General features: G+C 42.3%; 1 protein-coding gene across 1 annotated transcript; it reads left to right on the forward strand.

The window, feature by feature from the left end:
• The first annotated feature begins 337 nt into the window (after positions 1 to 337).
• Positions 338 to 25,357, forward strand: AMMECR1L (AMMECR1 like). The gene is made up of 8 exons (XM_079133725.1): positions 338 to 3,551; positions 5,063 to 5,172; positions 14,283 to 14,727; positions 16,974 to 17,084; positions 17,386 to 17,500; positions 18,303 to 18,393; positions 19,958 to 20,054; positions 21,831 to 25,357. Exons 3-8 carry the CDS (start codon positions 14,321 to 14,323, stop codon positions 21,940 to 21,942), a joined length of 933 nt encoding a protein of 310 aa, XP_078989851.1. The 5' UTR covers positions 338 to 3,551; positions 5,063 to 5,172; positions 14,283 to 14,320; the 3' UTR covers positions 21,943 to 25,357.

Below are 25,357 nucleotides of genomic sequence, written 5' to 3' on the forward strand. Positions count from 1 at the left end.
TAAGAAAATATTTATAGAATATATGGATATGGGACTTCAGCTCTCCAACTCTGTTTCATTTATTTCATTGGTAATACTAGGAGTCTAGAAACTTTTTGATGTTAAACAATGTACCCAAGCAACATACAAAGTTTAAAAACACATCTACTCAGAGTAATGTAGTTTAGTTCTACCATAAACAAAACACTGTATACCTTGTATTTAAACTACTTCATATTTCTGAAATATTCATTTTGTATATACATCTATATATTTATAAATCTATTCAAAGATTTTAATCACATAAATATTGATTACCCCTTTCAAGTACTCAAGTGGACATGGTAGAGGATACCCAGGAGACAGGTGCCACCTTCAGAGGAAATTAGTCTCTGGGTCTGCTGTTTATAGAAGGCAGAACACAAATGCTGGCCAAGGCCAGACTGGTCAACTTGGAAAGTGGGACAGATAAAATATACATCACTCATCAATATTCCCTGTGAAATTTTATTTCATTACTACTGGCTGGCAATTCTTTTAGTCCATCAATGTATTGTTCATACAAGTGCAAATTTAAAAGAATGTGCAAGGCTGATGTACAGGCTCACTTCATGCTAATCTCCATATCCTAATACAAAAAGTTACAGCTACTAAGCCTTTTTTACATCAGGAAGACAGATCATTTGTTTTGGTTATGTTGATGACAAGTAACATAGCTATTTCACAGTGGATTGGGGTGACATTTCAGGATCATGCACTAGGCTTGAGCCACTTGGCTTTTCTGCAGTTGCCCTTTCCCAACTATATTATCTACCTATGTGTGTACTTTCTTCTTCATTTATTCATTCAGGCCTCAAATAATTGTACTCCTACTATGTATTGGGTTTTTATATTATGTGCAGGAAATGAGAAAATTTAAGTCACAGCCTCTTCCAAATTTATGGCATGTCCTGCCCCTAGTTTCTTCCTCTTGTTCATAGTTCCACTGCTTATTTTTTTATCAGTTCAGACTATCGCTTGTGACATGAAGTGACCTCAAGTGGCCTTTTTCTAAGTCCTAACGCTTTGTCTTTCAGCATCAGTTAAAAAAAGCAGCAGCATCTGGATCCTACTTCCCAATAAAATGCCTTCAACAGCTCAAAGCAAGGTTTTTTTTTTTGTTTGTTTGTTTTTTTTTTAATTTGGGAGTGTTTCAAGTCCAACTTAGTTTCTTTATTTACCTCCTGTCAGCTTGCTAACCAGGGAGCAACAACTCCTCTATCTGTAGACTGCTTAATAACTATATAGTACCAATCTGGGAGCAATAGATTTAGGCCTCTTTCCAGATGCCATGTTTTAAGATTTTCAGTTAGAAAGACCTTCACTGCGAAATTTGTTTTGGTTATTTTAAATCAGGTTTTGGCCTTCTTATTCAGGGAACAAAAAATTAGCCTCTGGCTTTCTGCCTCCTCCAATTCTGGCTTTAGGCCATATGATCATACAATTTGTAGTTTTTCAGGCAGACAGAAAATGAGAAACTGACCAATGTAGCCTCAGTGGCAATAATCACATCAAATCTGTAACAGAAATTATGAATACTGCTATAGAAATCAATTTTTAAAAGTCACCTCCTATAAATGGGAAGGGAGGGAGAAAGTGCTGGGAAGAGATATTGGCCAAATTATATTGTTATATTGTGTATTGTGTGCATGTATGAATATATAACAATTTCCATCAGTATAACTATAGGGCACCAATTTTAAAATGTGGGGATAAAAATGTCACCTCCCATTTTATAAAGCATAGGTGTCTCTTACTTCCTTCCTCTGTCATCCTTTGTCCAGTTCTTTGAAAGTTCTGTGTCCAAAAGGCATCAGACAGTGAGTTGCCTTGGGTTTTGTCATCTACAGGTAATTATACTAAAAGGTTATAGTAGTAGAAATTATTATGCTTGCATAAATTATGCATTCTAGAGCAGAAGGGTTTTGCTGGAAAGCCTCACTGTTAGATATGATTTGCATTTTTTACTAGATACTTTTCTTTGGTCTTTGAAGACAAACATGTTAAGGATGCCTTTGTACATCAACAGAAAAGCAAAACACAAACAGTCTGTGTGCTTGAGTACTTTTTCTTAACAAGACAGACATTGCTTTAAAACAGGGTTTGTCTGCGCTGCAGGAGCCAATCTCTTTGGAGCTGTTAGGGTGAGGGAGCAGGGCAGAAATGAAACTTTTTGTGCTGTCCATCTGTAATTAAAAATATAAATACTGTGGCTGGAGGTGTAGCTCCGCAATAAACATGCTTGGCATGCACCAGGCCTGGGTTCAATCCTCAGCACACACACAAAAGAATAAATGAAAAATGTCATAAGATCAAATCTTGTCATAAAAAGCATCTGGAATTAAAATTTACTGCGAATTAATTTTTTTTCTTTTGCATGCTGTTCTTTCTGAGGCCCTTGCACTGCTGGTGCTGAAGAATGTGCTTAGTTGGCCTACTGAATAATCCAGTAGAGTGGGTATCCCATTGAGGTCATCTCTAGCTGGGGTTTCATGGGACGGGAAGAGATGGACTCCTGACCGGAGCTGGTGCCGCAGGGGACACCACCTAGAGCTGGAAGAACCTGCCCTAATCCAGCGCATCAGGAAGCCAGGTAGGCCAGGTGTGAGTAGCTGGCATCCCAGGGCCTGCCCTGGCTGTTGTCGGCTTGAGACTGGTCTGAGCTGCCTCTTCCGGGCTGCTTTAGAAGGTTGCGTTCAGGTGGCAAGGAAGTGTGGGCGTTTGGGGACAAAAGTCGTTGGCAGCTCAGTTTTGAGTCACTAACGTGCTAGAGGGCCGGGCAGCCAGGCTGCAGCACCTGGGTCAGCCGCACGAGCTAGAACCTGGACTGGCAGCCTCTCGGACAACGCCAGTCGCCAGACCCGGACTACGGCTCCCGGCGTGCTCTGCTCCCTTTGGCCTAGCCGGGCAGCCCGGGGTGCACTGCGCAGGCCAGCCTGACAGCCGGACACCCAGCTCCGCTGGCTCCACTCCCCGCAAGGAACGCCGGCCTTCTCTCGGTCTTCCCGGGAACTCCTCTTTATCTCAAAAGCCTAGGACTCAGCTCCACAAATGGAAAGCAGCTTCCTAAAGTGAACACTGTAGTCCACGCCAGCCAATACACTGAGCGGATTAAGGCCACGTGACAGTAGTGAGGCGGTGCTCTGATCTCTATGGTTCTCCGGGGATCGCTAGAGGGCGTGTGGTCCAGTGGAGGACTCCCTACATTCTTCCTCCATTACCTCACTGCCTCCGGTGGCTGCTGGGATACCGGAGGACTTGGGTCCCGGCTCGACTCAGTCCTCCAGCCGCCCGGGGAATACCTCCAATTCTTCCCGGCCGCCGCCGCCGCCGCCGCCGCCCCGCCGCTTCTTCCTCCGCCCGCTCGCCGGCCCCTTCGCCCCGCCCGGTCTGCGCCTCGCGTCCGGCCAACCAGCCGGCCCGCTTCTCTCGGGAGCCCCCACCCAGGCGCATGGCTCCATGAAGCAGGAGGAGGAGAAGGCAGAGCGCGAGAGGTCCCGTCCGCCCCGGCCGCGTCTGGGCCAGGAGAAAAGGTGGGAAAGTCGGGCTGCACCGCGCCCTCCTTCTGCCTCGCCACCGGTCCAGGCCTTTCTTGGGCCGTCGTCGCCGGATCCCCCAGGCCTGCTTATGCTGGTGCGGGCGGAGGGACCGGGAGTGGGTCCCCGGGATCCTGGAGCGAGGGTCCCGGGGCAGCGTGGGGGAGGGGCTGCTAGGCGCGGAGCAAGGAGCGGGCGGAGCCTCGGGCCGCGTGTCCCGGCTGAGGGCAGGGGGTCGTGAGTCAGTGTTAGGGAGCGGGTGGGCGGTCGCTCCTGCCCCGGGCCGCGAGGCAAAGCTCCAGCTGCAGCTATGTTTCTGCACTCCCTCCAGGAAACAGTCTCGGGTCTGTGTAAAGTTTGGTGGTCTCCGGCGCCGCCTGGCGGCCCCCACCCACTGTCCCGCCGCCCCCTCCCCCGCCCGGCGTCTGGATTCCACCCCCGCGGCTCGGCCCAAGCTGCTCTACCCGTCGCTCTGTGGTCTCCCCAACTCCCCAGCGCCCGGTACTCTAATGTCCCACATCCCTTTTACTTACCTTTTCACCTTATCCCTCTGCCTGCTTTGCCCCTCCCCGCCCCGGCCTCTCCTTTCCCCACAGTCTTCGTCCTTTTCTTGCTTAACTCTCTTCATAAGCGCGCTCTTTTCTCTTCTCCTTTTTTTCCAACCCCACCCGGAGTCCCTCCTTCCACATTCACCCCATCTCTTTTCCTACTATCTCTCTACCTTACACTCTTTGGGTTTATATCTCTCCTTCCCGGGTTGTGGGTTTTGCCCTTCATTCCTTGCCCTCCTCCATTCTCTGTCCTGATCTGAACTCCTTCCTCTCTTTGCCATGCTCCTTCACCCTTATCCCTCTGGGCCTATCCTTTTTCACTGCCCTCTCCTAGGATAGAGTGGGTGGGGCCTGGAGTCTCCTGTTTACATCTTTGGGAATAGCTAAATTCTCTACTCCTGGGGATTGGGGAGAGTTGATGAAGAGGTTATGAAGAGATTTGTGCAAGACTAAAGAGTTATGATGAATGACTCTTAGCCACACTTCCCATATTCTTCTGGTGTAACAAGATGGCCTGCTCTCAGGTCCCTGGCCCTGGCACGTTGTTCAGTAATTATTCGATACTTTTTGCAGAGGATTTGAGAGTATATTTGTATCTGAAACCATTGGAGAGCCTCGAAATGGTATTTCCTGGCCTGAAAGCAAGTTTTGACCTAAATTGGTGGTGGGGCGGGGGAAGTTTTAATGTGTGTGTCTCATGTTCAAGTTCAATACAACCTTTGATCCTCAGTGCCCTCCCTTGGCGATGACACTCAAGAATGAGGTGATTCAGGATATAGGACTGTTGTTGCTGCCTAATATTTAGCATTTGAAATGTTTAAAAGTCAGGAGAGCCTGTTCTCTAGCTGTTTTCTTTTTCCAAAAATTACTCTGTTGTGTTGTAATTTTTCAAAAAACTGGCCCTGACTCTACTACCTGGATTTTGTATGTTCACTCTACTTGCCTTTTCCATCTTAGGTACAGGAAGAAGGAATGGAATTGGAAGGAAGAAAATTCATTCCAGAGACAAAATAGCTCCCCTCCTCTGTTGTAGCTGTTCCTCTGGCAATACAGATTTTCTGTTTTCAGTGAGTATTAACTTGGACATATTTGAAGTGGAATTTTATTGCTGTTTTTGGTTTTAGACCTGTGTTTGGGTTTTAGAATGTAGGTGTATTTTGTTCACTTGTATTTCTGTTACATGAAGTTTTTCTACTTGGTCTTTTTATAAGTAACTTGAATGTGGAAAGACAAGTTAATTTTCCATAAACCCACTAGGGTGGCCTAGATGGTGGTATAGAATTACATTTTCATTTCCAGTTTAGTTCCTTCCCATATTTATATTATATTGTATTATTTATTTATTTATTTATTAGTATTGGGGATTGAGCCTAGGGCATTTCACCACTGAACCACATCCCCAGCCCTTTATATTTTGAGACCTGCTTTTGTTATGTTGCCTTGGGCCTTATTAAATTGCTGAGACTAGCCTCAAACTTGCAATCCTCCTCCCTCAGCCTCCTGAGTCGCTGAGATTACAGGTGTGCACTGCCATGCCCACTTCCCCTAATTACTCACTTTTAAGACAAAAGAGGTTGTCTTAAATCTCAGGTTAATTAACTCAGATGTTAATGCAGTTCCTAATCAATTTTTGGTTCTTGTTCATTCGGTTTTAGTCCTCAGAAATTTTTGGAACATTTTTGCTCTAAATTTTCTATGGTGATATTATGTTCTTGAAAATCCCATTGCAGATATGAAAATGATTTTAATTCTTTGTAAACTTTAAGGTTCTGGAAAAAATGTATTACTAGGCAGTATTGCTGGAACTGGGGATATAACTGGAAGAACTTTGCCTAGCATATGTGAAGCCTTAAGGTTATATAATCAGCACACCGAGAATCATTTTTTTCTACTAATGATAGTATGTTAACACTTGTAAGAGTTTTTCAGAGTGCCTTGCATCTCATCAGAGCCTCCCTCTGTGAGGGAAGCAGAGGACAAATGTTTTCATTTTATAAATGAAAGAACTGAGGCCCAGATTGATCTGGCATTTTACTGTCGGTCACATAGAAAGGAGAGAGTGGGCTAGAAACAAAAATTTTAACTCCTGTATTTCAGGTTTTTTTCTTTAAGCAAGGTTGATGTGAAATGTGTAGTTTTGTGCATTTTTAAAATACATAAAATTTAAAAGTAATTGCTTAGGTAGATCTGTATTTTGTGGGGAAAATATTCATGCATCAGTGTATGTATGTGTATGACTAAATTTTACAGAAGTGATTAGTTGGAATGGTTACCAGAATGTATGTGGGTTTTTCATCTGACTATTTTCTGGAATAATTCCATAAGTAGGCCAGAATTATAGCTTAGGTGCTATATCAGTGCCTATCATATAATTATTAAATTGAATTTCAGCTTGACTCTGTGTCATAAAGGAAACAACAGCCTGTTCTTGTCTGAGAAAGGGTTGATTTTAGTAGACATCTGTTAAATAATAACAGAAGGAAAATGCAAAAACCCATTTTTTTCTTTACCTTTCCCCACTGCTCTCAAATCTTTATGAGGTCATGGTTTTGAGGGTTGCCTTTAAAAGGTGAATATAGCCAGGTGTGGTGGCACATTCCTGTAGTCCCAGCAACTTGAAAGACTGAGGCAGGAGGATGGCGAGTGTGAGACCAGCCTCAGCAATTTACTGAGACCCAAAGCAACTTAGCAAGATGCTGTTCAAAATGAAAAGGGGTAGGGATGTGGCTCCTTGGTAAAACACTTGCTGGGTTCAGTCCTTAGTGCCCTCCCTCCCCCCAAAAAAGGCAAATGTAGATTTAGGTGAATGTTGGTTTTATTCCTTTCTCTACTAGACTTTTCTAGATATTTTAATTGGTTTATTGAAATGTAATTACTTTGGCAGAGAGTTCTATTAGTATTCAGTGGGCATCAAGAGGTCCGTAATAATAGTATATTTAGCAAGTATAGTTTCTTTTTAGTGTATAGCCTTAAATGAAGATCCTTTTAGAATAGTTTTTTTCTTTTTTAAGACAGTGCCTCCCTAAGTTGCTGAGTCCCACCTCAACTTTTTGAGTTACTGGGTACCACCATGCCCAGCTACAATAGAAGTCTTGAAAGTTTTAGACAGCCCACGATTCTTTCTTTATGTTTTCTAGCATCTCAGAATGAAAAGAAACAGTGGATGATTTATTAGAAGTCATTACCTTTCAAAGAGTAAAAACATCAAGTGCACTGAAGTAATAATCCCATGTTAATAATATACTCTTTTAGACTAAAAGGTGCTTAATAGAATCATATTTTGAGAGCATTTATTTCTCTAGAAATGCTAAGAACTTTTTTTTATAATTCTACTTTTATTAGTAGGGATAGTGGTAGTATTAGAACTGACAAACAATAAATAGATAGTTGTTATGTGCCAAAAGATGCCAGGTACTTTCTATGTCTTATTCACTTAATGCTCACAAATAGCCCTTTGCGGTGGCAGGTTCACAGAGATGTGACAACTTGCCTAGGTTTGCACTCAGATTTTACCCATCAGAGTTTGGATTTGAGCAGTTAGACTGTCTCCCCAAAGCTTTGGGTCTATCCTCTGAAGATGGGAGCTGCTCTGAAAGACATCAGTTTGTCATTTTCAATGGGCTTAGTAGCCTTATAAGGGATCCACAGCAAAGGAGAAAGGCCTCTCTATTTAGCCAGTCCTGTCAGTCAGGGCATCCTACATTGATGTCTCAGTACTGGTCTTGATACCTTGTCTATTAATATTAACAATTTATGAGAAGTAATTGGTATTAATCCCTGAAATCATAAATTGCCACCCACGCAAATAAACACTCCATTGGGTCTCTTTTGAAGTGCTTCTTTATTCAAAAAGCAAAAAAGAGAATTCTTCTCAAATGCAGTTTGCATTATACAGTCTGTCAAAGGAAGGCCTTGAGCCACCTAAGTGGCACCTGAGGCCAGGTATAGGACTCAACAGATACTGGTGTGTTTTAGCAATGACAACAGTTACTGGTATAAATTGGACCAAGAAGTGCACTTAGGTAGTGGTTGACCTAATTTTTAGAATGAATTATCCACATTGTCTATCCATTTTGTTGTGAATAATTAATTATTAAACTGTCCCTTGGTTTGGGCTAAATAGAGCTGACATTGTTGATAAGAATAGCTACTTATACAACATGGACCCTATTATTATATATAATACACTAATAAAAACATTTTTAAAAAAGAATATATACTTTAAAAAGTGCCTCTTGAGAGCTGGGAAGATAGCTCAGTCGGTAGAGTGCTTGCTTTGTAAGCACAAGGACCTGGGTTCGATCCCCAGCACCCAAAAAAAAAAAAAATGCCTCTTGAATCTGAGGGTATATAATTCAGACACACACAGATTCTGATACTCCATAGTCGGCTCATAGTGGAATCAAAACAAGTGTGTGGTTTTTTTTTTTTTAATGTATTTCTTAGATGTTGATGGATTATACATTTATTTTTATGTGGTGCTGAGAATCAATCCCAGTGCCTCACACTTGCTAGGCAAGCACTCTACCGCTGAGTCACAACCCCAGCCCAAGTTTTTTTATTAGAAGTTTATTGGTGACAATCTGCAATTTTGTGGTTGTTATGGTATATACTATATGTAGGCAACCATGTTAGGTGTTGTGAAAGAAAGCAGATGCCTCTGGCCTCTCGGGCTCAGGGTGATGAGGTCACTGCTGGTTGGAATTTCTAAAGTAGCATTGTAAGCTGACTAGCAGAGCACTGTGGTCAGTTATCCACAGAACCAAAGAAGTACTCATCAAGTGGCCTTTGTTGTGGACCTAATGAAGCTCAGGACACATCAGATAAAGGAGTGTGCCCTGTGAGAGCTGGGATGATGAATACCCAATAGCATATTAATGAAGTTGTGACCTTCAATACCCAGGCCCACTTGACTTTGAAATATGCAAGGTTAAGAAGTCTTGAGAGGCAAAACAGTGAATTCTGTTATTTTCCCCAGCTTTTTGTTAAAATATGGGTATTGCCTCCATGTGGTGAAAATCCAATTTTAGGTTAGTGTGTTCTCATTGATTGTTCTAAAGTAAATGCACAGCAGGAAAAGATCACTGCTTCTGGTTCTTGAAGTGACCCTGGAACTTAGCATTGCAAGCGACCCAGCGCAAAGACCTGAAAGGGTTTCCATGGTGTGCGTTTTAATCAAGAACTTGGTGCATGTTTTAACCAAACAAGAGTTTTTATGCCTGAGACCACTTATTGCAGAGGAATCAACTCTATAATAACTTGTACTTTGGTCAAAGTGCCATCACTGGTAGTTTTTATGAAATTTGGGAAAGGATAAGAGCAGTTTCACCCGCAGTTTTGGATGAGATAGGTTATGCCATTCAGTAGAGTTTGTTTTTAGCTGGTCAGACAGACAGTTGTGCTGTTAAAATGGTGTTATTCTGAAGTGTTGTAAGCTATATTCTCAGACACCTCCTGCCAAGCTACTAGCACCTCAGATTTAGACAGTACCTGGTCCTTGTTAGACAGTACCTGGATCTGAGTCTAGAACTTTGTTGGGATGAGATGTCTATTTTGTTGGGTTATAAGAGTCCCAAACCTAAAGAGAAAGTTTTGATAAAATTGGTAGACAGCAGTTTGTGTTATTTATCATTAGCATCTAATTTACTGTACATTCTTTTTTTTTTTTAAGATAGTGTTGATCTCAGTCTTAAATTTGCTTTGTTTATTTAGTTTTTTATGTGGTACTGGCGATCAAACTCAGTGCCTCACAAGTGCTAGGCAAGCGCTTCACCACTGAGTCCCAACCTCAGCCCCACTGTATATTCTTTATATGTGATTTATTTGGTCTTTGCTTATGATGGCTGATAAGTAAAATATCAGTTGCTTTAAAAACTGCCTTCAGCCAGTCGTGGCTCATTCCTCTAATCCCAGCAGCTTGCAAGGCTGAGGCAGGAGGATCACGAGTTCAAAGCTGGCCTCAACAACTTAGTGAGGCCCTATCTCTAAATAAAATATTTTAAAAAGGTGGCAGGGACGGGGGGGTATTGCCAGGATTGTGGCTTAGTGGCTAAGTGCCCTTGGGTTTAATCCCCGATACCAAAAAAAATAAATAAATAAATGAAAAAGAACCCGTCTTCAGTATAAGCCAGTAGTAGGAGTGGAGGTGGAGACAGTAGGTAATATATATTGAGCATAAATGAAATAGATGGATTGGCCATATGTTGAACCTTACTAAAGCTGGGAATTGGGTTTGTTATACTATCCTCTCTACATTATTTTTAAAATTTTCTGAGGTTTAAGTATATAACATACTTTTTTGGGTTAGGGGATTAGGGATTGAACTCAGGGGTACTCAACCACTAAGCCACATCCCCAGCCCTATTTTGTGTTTTATTTAGAGACAGGGTCTCACCGAGTTGCTTAGCACCTCGCTTTTGCTGAGGCTGGTTTTGAACTCAAAAATCTTCCTGCCTCAGCCTCCTAGTCACTGGGATCACAGGCAGGCGCCACCACACCTGGCTCCAAAATACATTTTTAAAGAAATAGACAAGGTGTCACTGAGTTGCTGAGGTTCACCTTGAACTTGAGATCCTCCCATTTAAGCCTTAACAATTTGCTGGAATTACAGGTGTGTACCACCACACTCAGCTTTCTAATGTTTTTGATGCAAAGGATCTCTAACCTTGCTTTTGACTGAGATTGTCAGTTTGTTGCTTAACCACCTCCCAGAGAAATGCCTTGACCTAAAGAGCCACAAGATTTTGGTTGGTTCTATGCATGTCAAATTATATTTTAGAAGGGTGTGGGGAAATTGGTAAATGTAAACACTAGGTACCAATTATAATCATGCCTGATGCATAATTGATTGCACATGGGTTGTACAGGCAGGTGTTCTCATCTGCAACAGAATGCTTTGAGAGTCTCCTCTATAGCTCAGTGAGGGAGCTGATATCACCAGTTAAGGAACACCTGAATTGTTGCCACCATCTAATGACATTTGGCTTTTCCTTCAGGTATGATTTGGTGTAATGAGACTGTTTTCATCCCTTGTCTTTGGATCTTTGAATTCTGGGACTCTCGAGGCAGAGTTTTAGGGCCCTGTTTACCTTAATGAAATGCCAGGTCTCTGGATCTTCTTCATCTAACCTGTCTTAAATCCTCAACCCACAATTACGTACAAGGTGGTGAGAACTCATACCAGTGACTTCCAATGTGGACTCATGACAGGGCCCCAGTGTGGATACCTAAAATTTTCTGGATGATATCTGGTGTTGTCTTTGGGCTTGAGATTTTGATATATTTTTTTCCTGATCCCTTTTTGTTGACAAGTTACTATAAACCATTAGATTAGTTTTGAGTGCACCCTAGAATCTGCTTTTTTTAAAACCTATCCTTAGAAAAGGTACTGAATCCAGTGGCTGTTAATTGGCAGTTTCATTCTTCTGAGTGTCTAGTGAGAAGACCCAAAGCCTTGAAGTCTGACAGATAGATGTTAGTCCAAGTCCTAACTCTGCCACTTAATATCAGTATGACTCTGGGTGGGTTTTCTTGCTTTACTGATCCTGAGATTCTGCCTCTATAAAATGAGGGTAACATTGTCTACATTCCTGAAAGGTTAGAGGAGTCTGAAATCCTAATTGAATCCTGTGCTCCTTGCAAACACTGCCCTAAGCCTGAGTGCATAGCCAAGTCCTTGCTGTCTAGGAATTGCTCTCCTAAGAAATAGTGGAATAAGAACCCAGATGATAAATACATGAGCCAGACACTGCTTTAAGGCACAAACACACACGCTCATATTTAATTTTCTCAACCTCAGTCAGCAATTATTATTGTTTTTCCTACTTTGAGGAAACTGATTCTGAGAAAAATTAATCATGGAGGAACTAGGATTTGAATTCAGGCCTTTTGCGTCTTGAGGAGGCAGCTTTGTTTGTTTCCCCTTATTCTACTAGGGATTGAACCCAGGGCCTTATTCATGTGGGGCAAGCAATCTACCACTGAGCTACATCCCTGACCCTTATTATTTTTGAGACAGCATCTCACTGAGTTGCCCAGGTTGGCCTTGACCTACTGTCCTCCCACATCAGGCTCTTGAGTCACTGAGGTTATAGACACATGCCACAGCCCATTGCAGTGGTACGCACCTGTAATCCCAGTGATTTGGGAGACTGAGGCAGGAGGATTATAAATTCACAGCCAGCCCCAGCAACTCAGCAAGGCCCTCAGCAACTTAATGAGACCCTGTCTCAAATTTAAAAGGCTGTGGATATAGCTTAATGGTAAAGCACACTTGGGTTAAATCCCTACTACAAAAAAAATGGAGAAGTGTGTGCCGCCACACCATTTGGAGGCAGCATTTTTAACCAAGACACTCTGCTCCCTCTTTTGGCTAAATAAGACAGTGACATTCATGCCCAGAAACAATCTAGTCATTTGGCCATTTTGTTATATCAAAGTATGTAAGGGTTTCTCCAACCTGTGCAAGACTGGGAATTTAGCTTAGTGGCAAAAGCACCTCTAGGTTCAATCCCAATACCAAAAAAAAAAAAAAAAAAGAGCAGCCCCTGTTTCAAGCCAGACATTGAAGTGTACAAGTTAATCCCAGTGATTTGGGAGGCTGAGGCAGGAGGATCACAAGTTTGAGGCCAGCCTCAGCATCTTAGTAAGATTCTGGTTCAAAATAAAAACCAAAAATGACGGATTATAGCTTAGTGGTAAAGTGCTGGGTTCAGCCCCCATTACTAAAAAGAAAAAAGATAAGCCAGTGGGGCTGAAAGTGTAACTCAGTGGTAGAGTCTTGCCTAGAATGTGCAAAGCCTTAGGTTCCACCTCCAGACCACAAAATAATAAACATTTTAAAAGAGACATTTATGGCTGAGGAGTTCCAGCTACTCTGGAAGGTGAGGCAGGAGGATTGTTCAAGCCTAGTTCAAGATTGGCCTGAGCAACATAGTGAGATAGATCCGTCTCAAAAATAAAAGTTATGTGCTATATGTCCAAATTTCAGAGAAAATACAAATGTATATTTGTATAGCCAAAGCAATAACAAATAAAATGACTTGAGAACAAAGTTTAACTTTCTCAAGTCTACAAATTTTACAAGCCTTCTTATTATCAACATTGAAATACCTAGATCTATTTTTCTGATTCTGCTGAAGGTTGGTACTCTTCAGACAACAGAAAAGGGGCCTTTGGCTTTTTAAGGGGGGAAAAAGTAGTAGAAGTACATTCCTTCTTCCCCTCAGAGCATCAGAGGGGATGCTCTGGTCCCCCAGCCCAGGTGATGCTGCATTTTGTTAAACTGGGTGGCTTTGTATCTCTTTGCCTGGCTATGACAGAGCAGAAATGGCTACCTCACAAAAGGACTATGAAGCTTGGGTCATTTGTGTAAATAAAGGTTTCCAGTAGGTTGCAAGGTTTTTTTTTGTTGTTGTTGTTGTTGTTGCTTTATTTTTTTGTTTTGTTTTATTTTTGTTTTTGTTTTTAATAGGGTCGTGAAAGGATAGAGATGTATAGAAATTGGAGAGAGTTCAAAGGGGAACCAAAGAAAATGAGGGAGGGGTTAGTAAGGAGGAGCTGTGTAGACACACAGTTGGGAGCCTTGTGTTAGAGGGTGTGCATTTTTCAGAATGACAGCTAACTGCTTTTCATCTTCACTCCTGTCTGAGACTGGAATTACACAGATTTAAGTTAGTGATGAGAAAAATGCCAAAAGGATGTGGTTAACAAGGAAAAGCCTGAAAGTTCCTCTGAAGTTCTTTAAAATCAGGATGGTTCAATTTGGAGCCTCTGAAAAAGGTAGAGAAAGCAACTTAAGCCTGTTGGTTAAGGGCGGTCTTCCAGTTGGTCTTGAAATGTTCTCATCCAGCTGCATGCTGGCCCTGCTGTTCTGCCCTGGGGTGCCCTAAGGAAGGGGAACCTCCTTGTTTCCTGCCACTGTCATGGTGGCCATAAACTTGATGGGAAATAAAAAAATAGAACCCCTTTAGGAAAAGTTAAGAGGTCTCTGGTCAAGAACTCAAGGTCTCTTCTAGCCCTCTTGTTCTACAAACCTTATTGACCATATGACCTGGAGGTTCAGGTGGAAAGAGAATTTGACGACTCTTACCTGACCCGTGTGGACTCTGTCTCTTTAATTTTTGTTCTCTCCTTTTAACCATTCAAATTTGTACTTAACTATTCTCTTTTGGGTTAGGGTTCTGCAGTATTCCAGACCACGAGCACCAAATCAGGATGGGAAAAAGACGTTGTGTTCCTCCACTTGAGCCCAAGTTGGCAGCTGGCTGTTGTGGGGTCAAGAAGCCCAAATTATCTGGAAGTGGAACTCATAGTCACGGGAACCAGTCCACAACTGTCCCCGGCTCTAGTTCAGGACCTCTTCAAAACCACCAGCATGTGGACAGCAGCAGTGGACGGGAGAATGTGTCGGACTTAACTCTGGGACCTGGAAACTCTCCCATCACACGAATGAATCCCGCATCGGGAGCCCTGAGCCCTCTTCCCCGGCCTAATGGAACTGCCAACACCACTAAGAATCTGGTGGTGACTGCAGAGATGTGCTGCTACTGCTTTGATGTACTCTACTGTCACCTCTATGGCTTCCCACAGCCACGACTTCCTAGATTCACCAATGACCCCTAGTGAGTAAATTAGGTGTTGGGTACACTGAGGAGGGCATGACAGCATCTTTTTCAGGTCACTTTCTTTAGAGTATCTGGTGCTTATAAAACTTTAACATCATCTGAGCAAAGACTAATGGGAAGAGAGTGATGAACAATGTCCAGATATATTTAGAACAGTCAGTGGATTCAGTAAGGAAGGAGGCTAGGTTATATTTGAAGTAGGTATAGGTTTGTTGTTACAGTAATTTCAGGAAATCAGGGGCGTTTCATTCTTGGCTTTTCTGTTGGTTCATGTGACAGTGGGTAGTCATCTAACCTTTTGCATGGAAAATTGACACCATCACACCATTGGGGTCTCTCCCTAGTAGTGTTGAAGTCCAAGTGAATTGGGAATGGCCAAACAAGAGACTAGGAGCTCTCATTCATTGAAGGCTAATGCTCTTACTTAGGGTCACCTCCACTGTATCATCTGAAATACCATGGTTTCCCATAGGGCCACTAATACCCATTAGGGAAGGTCAGAATAGGCTTCACTGGTTTTTATTTCAGGGATATTCTTTGTCCTAAGACCTCTAAAGGTGTCAGTGACATCAATGAGTAATATGTATGTATATATTGGGAGGGGGGGTGGCACTACCAGGGATTGAACCCAGGCATGCTTAACCATTGAGCCACATCCTCAACCCTTTTTATTTTTTATTTTGTGACAGGGTCTCACTAGTTTGCTGAGGCTGGTTTCAAACTTGGAATCCTCCTGCCTCAGCCTGCTGAGATGCTGGGATCACAGGCTTGTGTCACCACGCCTGGTTAATGAGTAGTATTTCTAAAGTACAAGTAAATAGGAATAAACTCATATCAGTTTTCTTTCTTGAAACTGGAAGCAGCTGGGCTGAGATGTAGCTCAGCAATAGAGTACTTACCTAGCATGCATGAGGCTCTGGGTTTGATTCCCAAAACCGCAAAGAAAGAGAAAGAACGAATGAACGAGCAAGCAGCTCTGAGCTAATTTGAAAAACACCAGTGCTTTTGGATTTTTGTTTTTAGGGGATCGCTTTTGAAGCATTCATTGATCTAAGATCATTCATTGCTCAACTTTCGATGCCATGGTAAAGCTGTACAGAACTCTGGACAAGGAATTGGGGGATATAAAGAAAAGGTCCTTGCCTTCAGGAGACTTGTCATTGAGTTGATAAATTACACACACACAGAGATAAATAGTAGTTGCCTCTGTGTGTCAATCTGAGTGAGGAAATGTTGAAGAAAAATGTTCTGACTTTTTAGGGATGTCTTACCATGAGGTACTGTGTTCAGAAAACTCCTAACTGAACAGGTACAGATCTCAAGCCTGGTTAAGATACAGGTGTCCTGTATAAGAAAGGGACTTGGGATTGGAACAGCCGGTAGTGGAGTAGCCTTGAGCATAGAGTTCAGTTCAGGGCTTTGTGTTTTCACCCTGTGGGTAGTAGAGATCTTGAGAGGTTTTTGAGTAGGTTTGGGGACAGAAGCTTTGTATGACATTGTGCAGGTTCTTTATTGGAAAGAAATGGTGGATAGTCTGCTGGGAGCCTTGTAACAATGATCAAAGAAGTAGATAACTAGCATTCAAGTTGTTTTTGAGAAGTGATTAATTCAATAATCTAAAAGGGTAGTAGCCTTCAGAGTGTGAATGGATCACAGGAGAAGGGGGATAGCACTGAACCTTTTTCTACAAAAAAAATCTGTCACTGTCAATCTGATAAACCTTTGGCCTGGGAACAGAAATGGCAACTTCTGCTAATAAAAAGCTTTCTCGAGAAGGTATTGTTTTTCTTTTCTGAAAATTTATGAACAGGAAATATTTGTGGTTGCCAGGGGCAGTTATAATTACGGGAAGAACATGGGCTTACAGAGAACTCTGGCAGATAAGGGGGACCATGGGGTTGCAGAGAAAGGTATGCCATCATGAAAGATGGAGCTAGGTGACATGGCTAGCCATAAAAGCAGTGTATGAGGAGAGAATATGGAGAATTAAAAGAAGGAAAAGTTGAATTCTGGGCAAAGAAGAGGAAAATAGCCCATAAATGTGATGTCAGAGTGAGTTAAAACTGTCAATATAGAGTGTAGGAAAGGTTTCTGTTTCTAGCCAGAACTGAGCAGCTTACAGAAAGCCAGAGTTTTTCAGATGGCTGACAGTTCAGAAAATTCTTTTGGGCAGTCACAGAAAAATAAACATTATCCATGATTAATTTGGGGCTGGAGAATGTTTTGTGTTTTGCTTTTTTTAGTCCCCTCTTTGTGACGTGGAAGACAGGGCGGGACAAGCGGCTTCGTGGCTGCATTGGGACCTTCTCAGCCATGAATCTTCATTCAGGACTCAGGGAATATACGTTAACCAGGTAATGACACTGGACATTAAGAACTGTATATAAATTGTCTAGATTGGAAACAACCTCCCTAATCTTTCTTCTAAGTGATACATTTTGAGCATTCCCTTTTTAGTAAACAGGAAATGTAAGGAGTTTTATCTGGTGAGTTACTTATCAGTTCCTATATAGATAGATACTACTAACATATTGATATTGATGATTGATAGATGCTCTCTGCATAGCTCAAGATATGCCGACTATGTGAGCTCTATGGCTTGTGATGGCTCTCAACTCAGAGCAACCTCACTTGATGTTTTTTGTCCCCCTCCAGTGCACTTAAGGACAGCCGATTTCCCCCCCTGACCCGAGAGGAGCTGCCTAAACTTTTCTGCTCTGTCTCCCTCCTTACTAACTTTGAGGATGCCAGTGATTACCTGGACTGGGAGGTGAGAACAGCCGCATTTGGAACTCTGCATCTCTCGTTGCATTTGGGTTCGGGTTAGTACATGGTAATGTATCTCCTTCATTGAGAGAGGGTCTAAGAATGTGAAAGCTGAGTTTGGAACCAAATATGGGCAACATAAGTGACAAAAAGTGCTACTCAATTAGAAGTAAGAGGAAATGTAAAGGCTTTCTTCTGCTGGACACAGTGGCACATACCTGTAAACCTAGTGAGTTGGGAGGCTGAGGCCGAAGGATCTAAAGTTTGAGTCCAACTTGGGCAACTTAGCAAAACCCTGTCTCAAAAAATAAAAAAGGCAGGAGGTGAAGCTCAGTGGTAGAGTGCCCCTGAATTGTCACCAGTACAACTAAAAAAATGAATAAGTAAGTAAATAAAGAAAGACTGACTTTCTTCTCCCGTTTCTCCCCACTCTATTCTACCTCCTTCCACATCTAATAAGAAACAATGGCCAGGTGCAATTACTTGGGAGCCTGAGGCAAGAGAATCACAAGTTCCAAGGCAAAAAAAAAAAAAAAAAAAACCTCAGTTCAATCTGCAAAAAAGAAAGAATGAATGAATGGAATAACACAATAAAAAATATTCCAGATTCCTCTTGGCAGGCTCTTGAAATATAGTTTTGTTTGGATGTGGCCTCTATACCTCAGAGAAAGAGTTAGTCATGGAAAGTAAGAAGTTCTCTTTTCCCAGAAGGGTCAAGCTGGTCAGGACGGTGTTGATTTATATGTGGGTGACTAAAGTTCCATTAGAAAAGTAAATGCCATTTACTTAATTGTGTTTTTCTGTAGGTAGGGGTCCATGGGATTCGAATTGAATTCATCAATGAAAAAGGCGTCAAACGCACAGCCACATATTTACCTGAGGTTGCTAAGGAACAAGGTGAGTTGGATGAATGGGCATTTAATAGTCAGCACCATTCACAGCTGTGCCAGCCCAAAGGCAGGAAAGTAAAGTGGGTCATCTTTCAGCCCAACTGCCTCTGAGAATGAATGCCATTCTTTCTCTTAATGCCTGTCAGATTCCTATAGGATAAGGGCAAACTCCCAAAAAGATGTAGGAGTTGGGAAAAAGGAAAGGGGAGATACTTCCCTCATTCACCTGCTTGTTCAAACTCTTACCTTGAATTCATCCTGACCACATTGTAGAATTCATTAAAAAGGGAAGTTGCCTTTCTCAGTGGGTATCGAACATTTGATCCTGAATCATTATTAAAGTGTTAACTTGGTAAAGGGCAAAACATACTTCTCATTGTTTTTAAAGAACTCAGTAGTTAATGAGTTCTTAAAATGGGAACATCAAAGGTAGGAAGTAGTTTGGTCAGGTTTTCTCTTTAAAATAATATCTAGAAGAATGCCTTTAAATGTTGCTTGTGCTTTCTGTGATATGTAACCCAGTTTTCTTTCTTTCTTGGAATTAGTCTGTTTTTGAAAATAAAATGTGAAACACGGTTTTGGTTGGGTGTGAACCTGGAATAGAGAAAAATATCCAGTTAAGTATATTAATGAACTAATTATACGGAAGCGATTGCCTTGTTGGTTACCATTGTGGTTGTGTTTACATTTTTTTGAAAGCAATGGGGATGTGTTATAAAAAGGAACCTTTTAGCTACCTATGTGAGGTCATAAATCTAATACCTTTCTGTATAAGGAGGCACACCAAAAGTGTTTTTTAGTAAGATTAAAATAATTTAGGTAAACAATCCAGAGTTGATTGAGAAAATAAAAAAATTTGGTGTATCTTATATGGTAATTTTAGGGGGGGTCTTGTTTTTTCAATTTGATGTACTTGGTTTTATCTTAAAAATTTGCAAGAATGACTCAACAGTGTATTTGTTGTGAACAACTTTTCCATCCTCCCTAAGGGAACATTTTCCTTCCTGCTGACAGTTCTGTATCATAGATAATGGGACTTGTGGAAATCATCAAACTGAAGGAAGGCTACTCCTTTGAAATATAAGCTGCAGAATTTAAATTCCATTCTTTCCTAATTGGGCATAGTGATTCCCACCTGTAGTCCCACTGCTCAGGAGACTGAGGCAGGTAGATCACTTGACCCTGGGAGTTCAGGACCAGCTTGGGCAACATAGTGAGACCCTGTCTCAAAATAAAAAGTCCTTCCTCTTTCCATAGAGAGGCCCTGGTTATCAGCAGGAGGCCAAGTAGCATGAAACCGAATTCATTCCTTGATAGTTACACTGGGGTAACCTAACAGGAAGAACCCAGAAGCAGGGAACAGCCATTATGGCTGTCCTGTATCAGAGTCTCCACTGGACAATCAGTGAAGCATATGGGACTCTACTTATACAGGTTAACGCCCAGGACTTTCTCTGCCCCAGCAGATTTGCCACTTCTTGAACATGTTTGTCTTCTACACTGGCCATATTTGAGCATGTCACACTCCTGTTTGGCTGTGTACTGACCTCAGCGTGGCCTCTCTTTCTCAGACTGGGATCAGATCCAGACAATAGACTCCTTGCTCAGGAAAGGTGGCTTTAAGGCTCCAATTACCAGTGAATTCAGAAAAACGATCAAACTCACCAGGTAAGCCGCTATCTTATTTTCCTTGCCATTTTCATTTAGTGGGGGTTGGGTAGAAGATACTTTTGATGGAAGGGGGAAGAAAAGTTTTTTTCTGCTGATGTCCCTAAACCAAAGTAGTATGAGTGAGGTTGATGCTCTCAGGAAGCAGTGGCGGTAAAGGCAAAGACTCCTCCAGCATCCTGTGTGTCTCTGTAGCTAAGCTGATAGTGGGGTTGGGCATAGTTTAGGCCCAAGCACATTGAGGGTGTCCATTGGCCCCACATAGTTGGGAGGCTGAGAGGAAGGCTGCAGGTAGGAGAGAAGGCTCCTAGTGTAGCAGTCCAAGGCCAGTTGAGATATTACTTCTTATCCACTCATGCAGCCAGGTGCCTGGGAATGCAGAAGAGTCAGAAATACTTTTCACAAAGAGTTTACCCTTTTTGGGAACAGTATGTGTCTGTACTTCTATGGGGAGGCTGCCTAGCTTAGAATGCACATGGTCTTGGGGTCTGAATCCCCCCAGCTGAACCACTTACTAGCTGTGTGACCTGGGCCAATTATTCCACCTCTTTCAGCCTGTTTCCTGTCTGTAAGATGTGAATGATAATTCCTTAGGGTTGTTTTAGGATGTGGTAAGGTAATGTATGGAGAATTTCTAGTGTAGGGCCAGGCAACTTTGTAGGTGATCAATAGACGTCAGTTCTCTTCCCGTCTGTATTGTAATTGGAAGCACTGACAGGTTTAGCTTCTGTGGGCCTCTGTTGAGCCTCTGATTTGTGTAATGCTGAATAATCATGCTAGCCTCACAGGTTTGGAAGATAACCCAGTGTTTTTGAAATGCTTTGGATTCCAAAAATTAAGGGGCTGGGGGCGTAGCTCAGTGGTAGAGCACATGCTTAGCATGTGCAAGGCCCTGGGTTCAATCCCCAGCACCAAAAAATTAAAAAAAAAAAAAAAAAACACTCTTCAAATATTCAAATACAAAGCATTATTACTATTATTATTACAATTTATTTGAACAGCCATTTCCCTGTCAAAATTCAGGAATATTCACCTTGCAGTGGAGGAGTGATTTCAGTGGGAAAGAGATGGCTCTGGGTAAGGATTGTCACACCCAGCTCCTGTGGTCTGTAGTAGGCTCCATAGGTTTGTAACACCCCATGCTTTGCATCTTGACTCATGGCTCTTTCCAGAGCAAAGCCAAAGTGCTATGAATTCTGTTCTGATAACCTTGTGATATGGCATATTCATCTGGGGATTGAGACCTGTCCCATATAGCCCAAGGATTTTCTAATCTGCTTCACCAGAATTTGACCCAGAATTAGGTAATTGTGCCCCTTTTAGTTATAACTTGTTTGTTCTGCAAATTAAGGTTGCACTTCTGTCCAATTGATCTCATTTTAACATGAAAGTAGATACGCAGTTTACACTGGGTTTTGGTGCAGCCATCTTCCAATCTGCCACCCATGTAATTTGATCTTGAAATTCTTCATCCAGACCCCAAGCAGCAGATTGCTTACGAGCAGCCTGATGATAAGCTTATGTAGCATTTAAAGGTGGGACGTGCCGAAGTACATTCTCAGGGGTGAATTGTGATTGTGCTTTTTCATCTTGTTCATTTGTAATAACAACATTGTTTTCTTGTGCCGTCTTTCATTTTCTGTAAGTAAGATTGCTCTTGGTCTTCCATTTTATTCTTTCAAAATGTGGAATAAGCTTTTGGTTTTTCTCTGCTGAGTGACTTTACAAAAGGAATTGTTTGGGGTTCCTAATACCCTTGCCTGTTTCCTTATACAGGTACCGAAGTGAGAAGGTGACAATCAGTTACGCAGAGTATATTGCTTCTCGACAGCACTGTTTCCAGAATGGCACTCTTCATGCCCCGCCCCTCTACAATCATTACTCCTGACACAAGGCTGCATGACCAGTCCCACCCCCCTGTGGCCACCAATGGCTATGACATCATTGGAGCAGATGCCTCCTCTTCCTGGTCCAGTTACTTCTATTACTGCACCATTTTATGATGCTAGCTTCCGTTGCCAAGTCTGCCCCCCGCTGACTGAGGGGGGTGTGGGGTTAATTGAATGAAACAGAACTTGAGGGGCCCAAGCCTTATCTCAGCCTTTCCTCAATATGGGGTTCCGTTGGATTGGGGCTCCTCCATGACTAGTGAAAATCACTGTGTGGGATTCAGAAGATCCTGGTCTGGTGATTTGCCGCATATGTCATTGGTCACAACCTGGAAGTCGGAATTGATGATCCATGGAGGCTTACCCCCATGCACCCCCACAGCCTCCCCAGATCAAGTAGGTGTATTCCCCTGGCAGTCTGGGCAACGGAGACCAACAAGAAACATTTTTAGGTTGTTTTAAATTCCTTTTTTTAAACTTCCAGTTTATTGCGTACCAAGAGTTGATCACAACTTCCTTGCTTCGTAAATGGACGCCATATTAGGGTTGAGCATGGGCACCATGAGTCCTTTGAGGCTCCTGGACAGAGACCCATATCAAGATCGGAATCCCTTTGGATGGCGTTGCAGATCCCATTGCTCAATAAGTCGTGAAGGTTTTAATTCTCATCCCACTGTCAGTTGGATTTTCTGGCACTCTCCTTGCATCAAGTCTGCTGGTATTGAACAGAGAGCTCTGTGATGTAGCCTGCTGAGGAATGGAGCAGAGATGTCCCTGGAGGTCCTGGTGTCATTGCTACGTGCAGGCATGATGGAGAGACCTCTTCCTCACCACCTGGCTACCTCACTCCTCTACTGGTAGCAGTGCCTACACAGCTGGATCTAGGTTCTCAGAAGCATAGATGTGCAAACAGGTGATGGGGTTGGGCTTTCAGAGGGCACATTGTCATAGGAGAGCATCCAGGGTCTCTGAGTGGTTTTCTTTTCAGGCAAACATCCTGAGGAACCTTTAAGCAGGGGAGTTCCTTTTTCTAGTTTGCCTGAAGTGAGAAGACTGTTGATGTTTCAGTCCTTTATAGGACTTCAGAACAAAGCTGTGTAACAAGGTGAATCTGAAATCTTGCCTACTATGCTGGGAATCTTCAACCCAGGAGGGCAAATTTCCCAATCACTTATTTTTTTTTCTGGGTCATTTAAACTTCCATATGACAATTCCCTTACCCATTGTTGCTAATTTCCAAATAGCCATCAGCAAGTTTTCCTCCCACTTGCCTTTTCTTCACTTACTTGGTGGCAAAAGTCATAGAACTTGGGAGAAGCTTTGAAAGCACTATCACGAAGGCACTGCTAAAGTGATTTACAGGAAGAGGTGGCCAGCTGGAAGAAAGGATCCTGAGGACTATACACTGGTTTTCAACAACATGCTTAGAGAACTCTTAAATGGATTGGGTGTCAACCCAGTGAACATGTTTTGATTTAATTTATTTTATTTTATTTTATTTTTTTTTTTAGAGTTTATGTGGTGATGGTATGGCTTTCCAAAACAGGTGACTATTCAAGTCCTTCTGCTAGAAATCGGGGAGGGGGAGCAGGGGCACAATCTAAGGGATGTTGTTCTAGGCATCATCCTCAAGTTCCTGTGAAGGAATGGGTGATGGTACAGGTTTGTGCTGCTGGCAAGGACCTGGGATATGTGGGGAAAACATGGGTGACATCAGGTTGCCCAAGCTGCTCTCCCCTCATTGCTGTGCTAGGTGGTTCTCATGGCCTACCACATTCCCCTGGCAATGTAAACGAAGGTGAAAGGTTTGGTTTATGATTTCTTACTGCTGAGGATAATAAATGTCTTGTTACAAACAGATGTGATGACAGTTACTCTTAGGTGCCATGGATTGATGTCAGGGTGGTCAGCTCTAGACTAAGCCACCCACCTCCAATTTGTACAACAGTATTGATACATAGGGCTACACTCATTACTGTTCAAGTGTTCTATGTTAAAAGTTGTGTTTAATTTCTAAAGATTAAAAAAAGCAAAAAAAATTGGTGCTAAACTTTCACCCCTGAGCACGCTCAGTGAGACTGGTCATGCAAGCATTTACAGTGCCATGCTCCTCAAGCCTATTTTTCTTGTAGAAATGTTGCCCTATTTGTCTTCCCCGATGTATAATATGTATTTTATTTTATTTTATTGAGGGTGGGATAGGATACCTGCCATTTAAGAATATGAACAGAAAATTTAAAAACCCAAAAAATGGGGAAAAAAAAAAATCAGTGCACAAGAATCAGGCTGGTGAAGGCCAGCATCACACTGAAGTAGGCTCAGTGGTTTCTGGAGTGAAGAAGCCTTACTCCCTGCACATTCCCTCATGCTCCCAAAGAAGTCCAACAATGGGAAAGCTAGGTTCCTTTTGCTTTGTCAAGGGGACTTGAGAATTAGCCAAGGGAAACTATAATGTCCTATAAGGGATGGGCACTGTTGGTGTCCATCCTGGCTGGGAGCTAGTCGGGAAGCGGTCTGGAAGTGTATGGTCAGGATGACCTCATGGATGTATGTGGCAGGTGGCTCTCAGGAAAATATATCATCTGGATCATCCACACGGCAGCTTTGCATAGGGAGGTGACAGCTCCAAATGAACTGAACTGCCTTCCACATGCTTGACCAAAGCAGTGAAGAGGGTGTCCAGTACCTGTGAGTACAAGGGTGGTAGAGAAGGGGGAGTGTTTCCTGCCCAGTGTTTCCTTTGTCCTTGGGCTGCTGGAGCTGAACAGCATGGTAACCACTGTTACGGAACCAGCTGGACTTCACTGGCTTGGTTCAGAGTTTGTTTCATCCCTAGCTGTGAGTGCCTTTTGGTCTGGAAAGTTGGCTTGTCTCATAATACCCACAGCTAGGACATTCTCTGTAATTATGAATTGTCCTTATTTTACATTGAAAGAGGATGTCTGATCACTAGAGTTTGTCAGTGTTGGATTGTTTCCACTGTGAGGTTCTTAAACTTTTTCGCTTATAATAAAACAACTCATGTTAGAGACCCTTTCCACATGAAAGGTTTGTAGTTGAAACGTTATATATATTTTACTGTTTATAATAAAAATCATCTATACAAATGAAGTCTTGGGTGTTAATTTTTTGCACAAGATCTGTTTTCCATGATATGTTAACATCTACAATTTCACTAACTGTTAATGTTATTTTCTATTAAGATTTCTGGAGCCTAGGGAGTTACTTGTTCTTTTTGTTTATTTTTGTTCTTATTTCCCTAAAGCAAGAGACTGTATGGCCTTCAGCGTGAAGACTTCAGACCAATTCTTTGTATTACACTTGGTTGTCTCTTGGCTATATAACTTCTGAGTGCAAATCATTGAACTCTTTAACGAAGTATTGTAGAGAATAAATCATAATGGGCAAAAATTG

The sequence above is a fragment of the Sciurus vulgaris genome (genome assembly GCF_902686455.1).
Source record: "Sciurus vulgaris genome assembly, chromosome: 3".
In the NCBI taxonomy this organism is placed as follows: domain Eukaryota; kingdom Metazoa; phylum Chordata; class Mammalia; order Rodentia; family Sciuridae; genus Sciurus; species Sciurus vulgaris.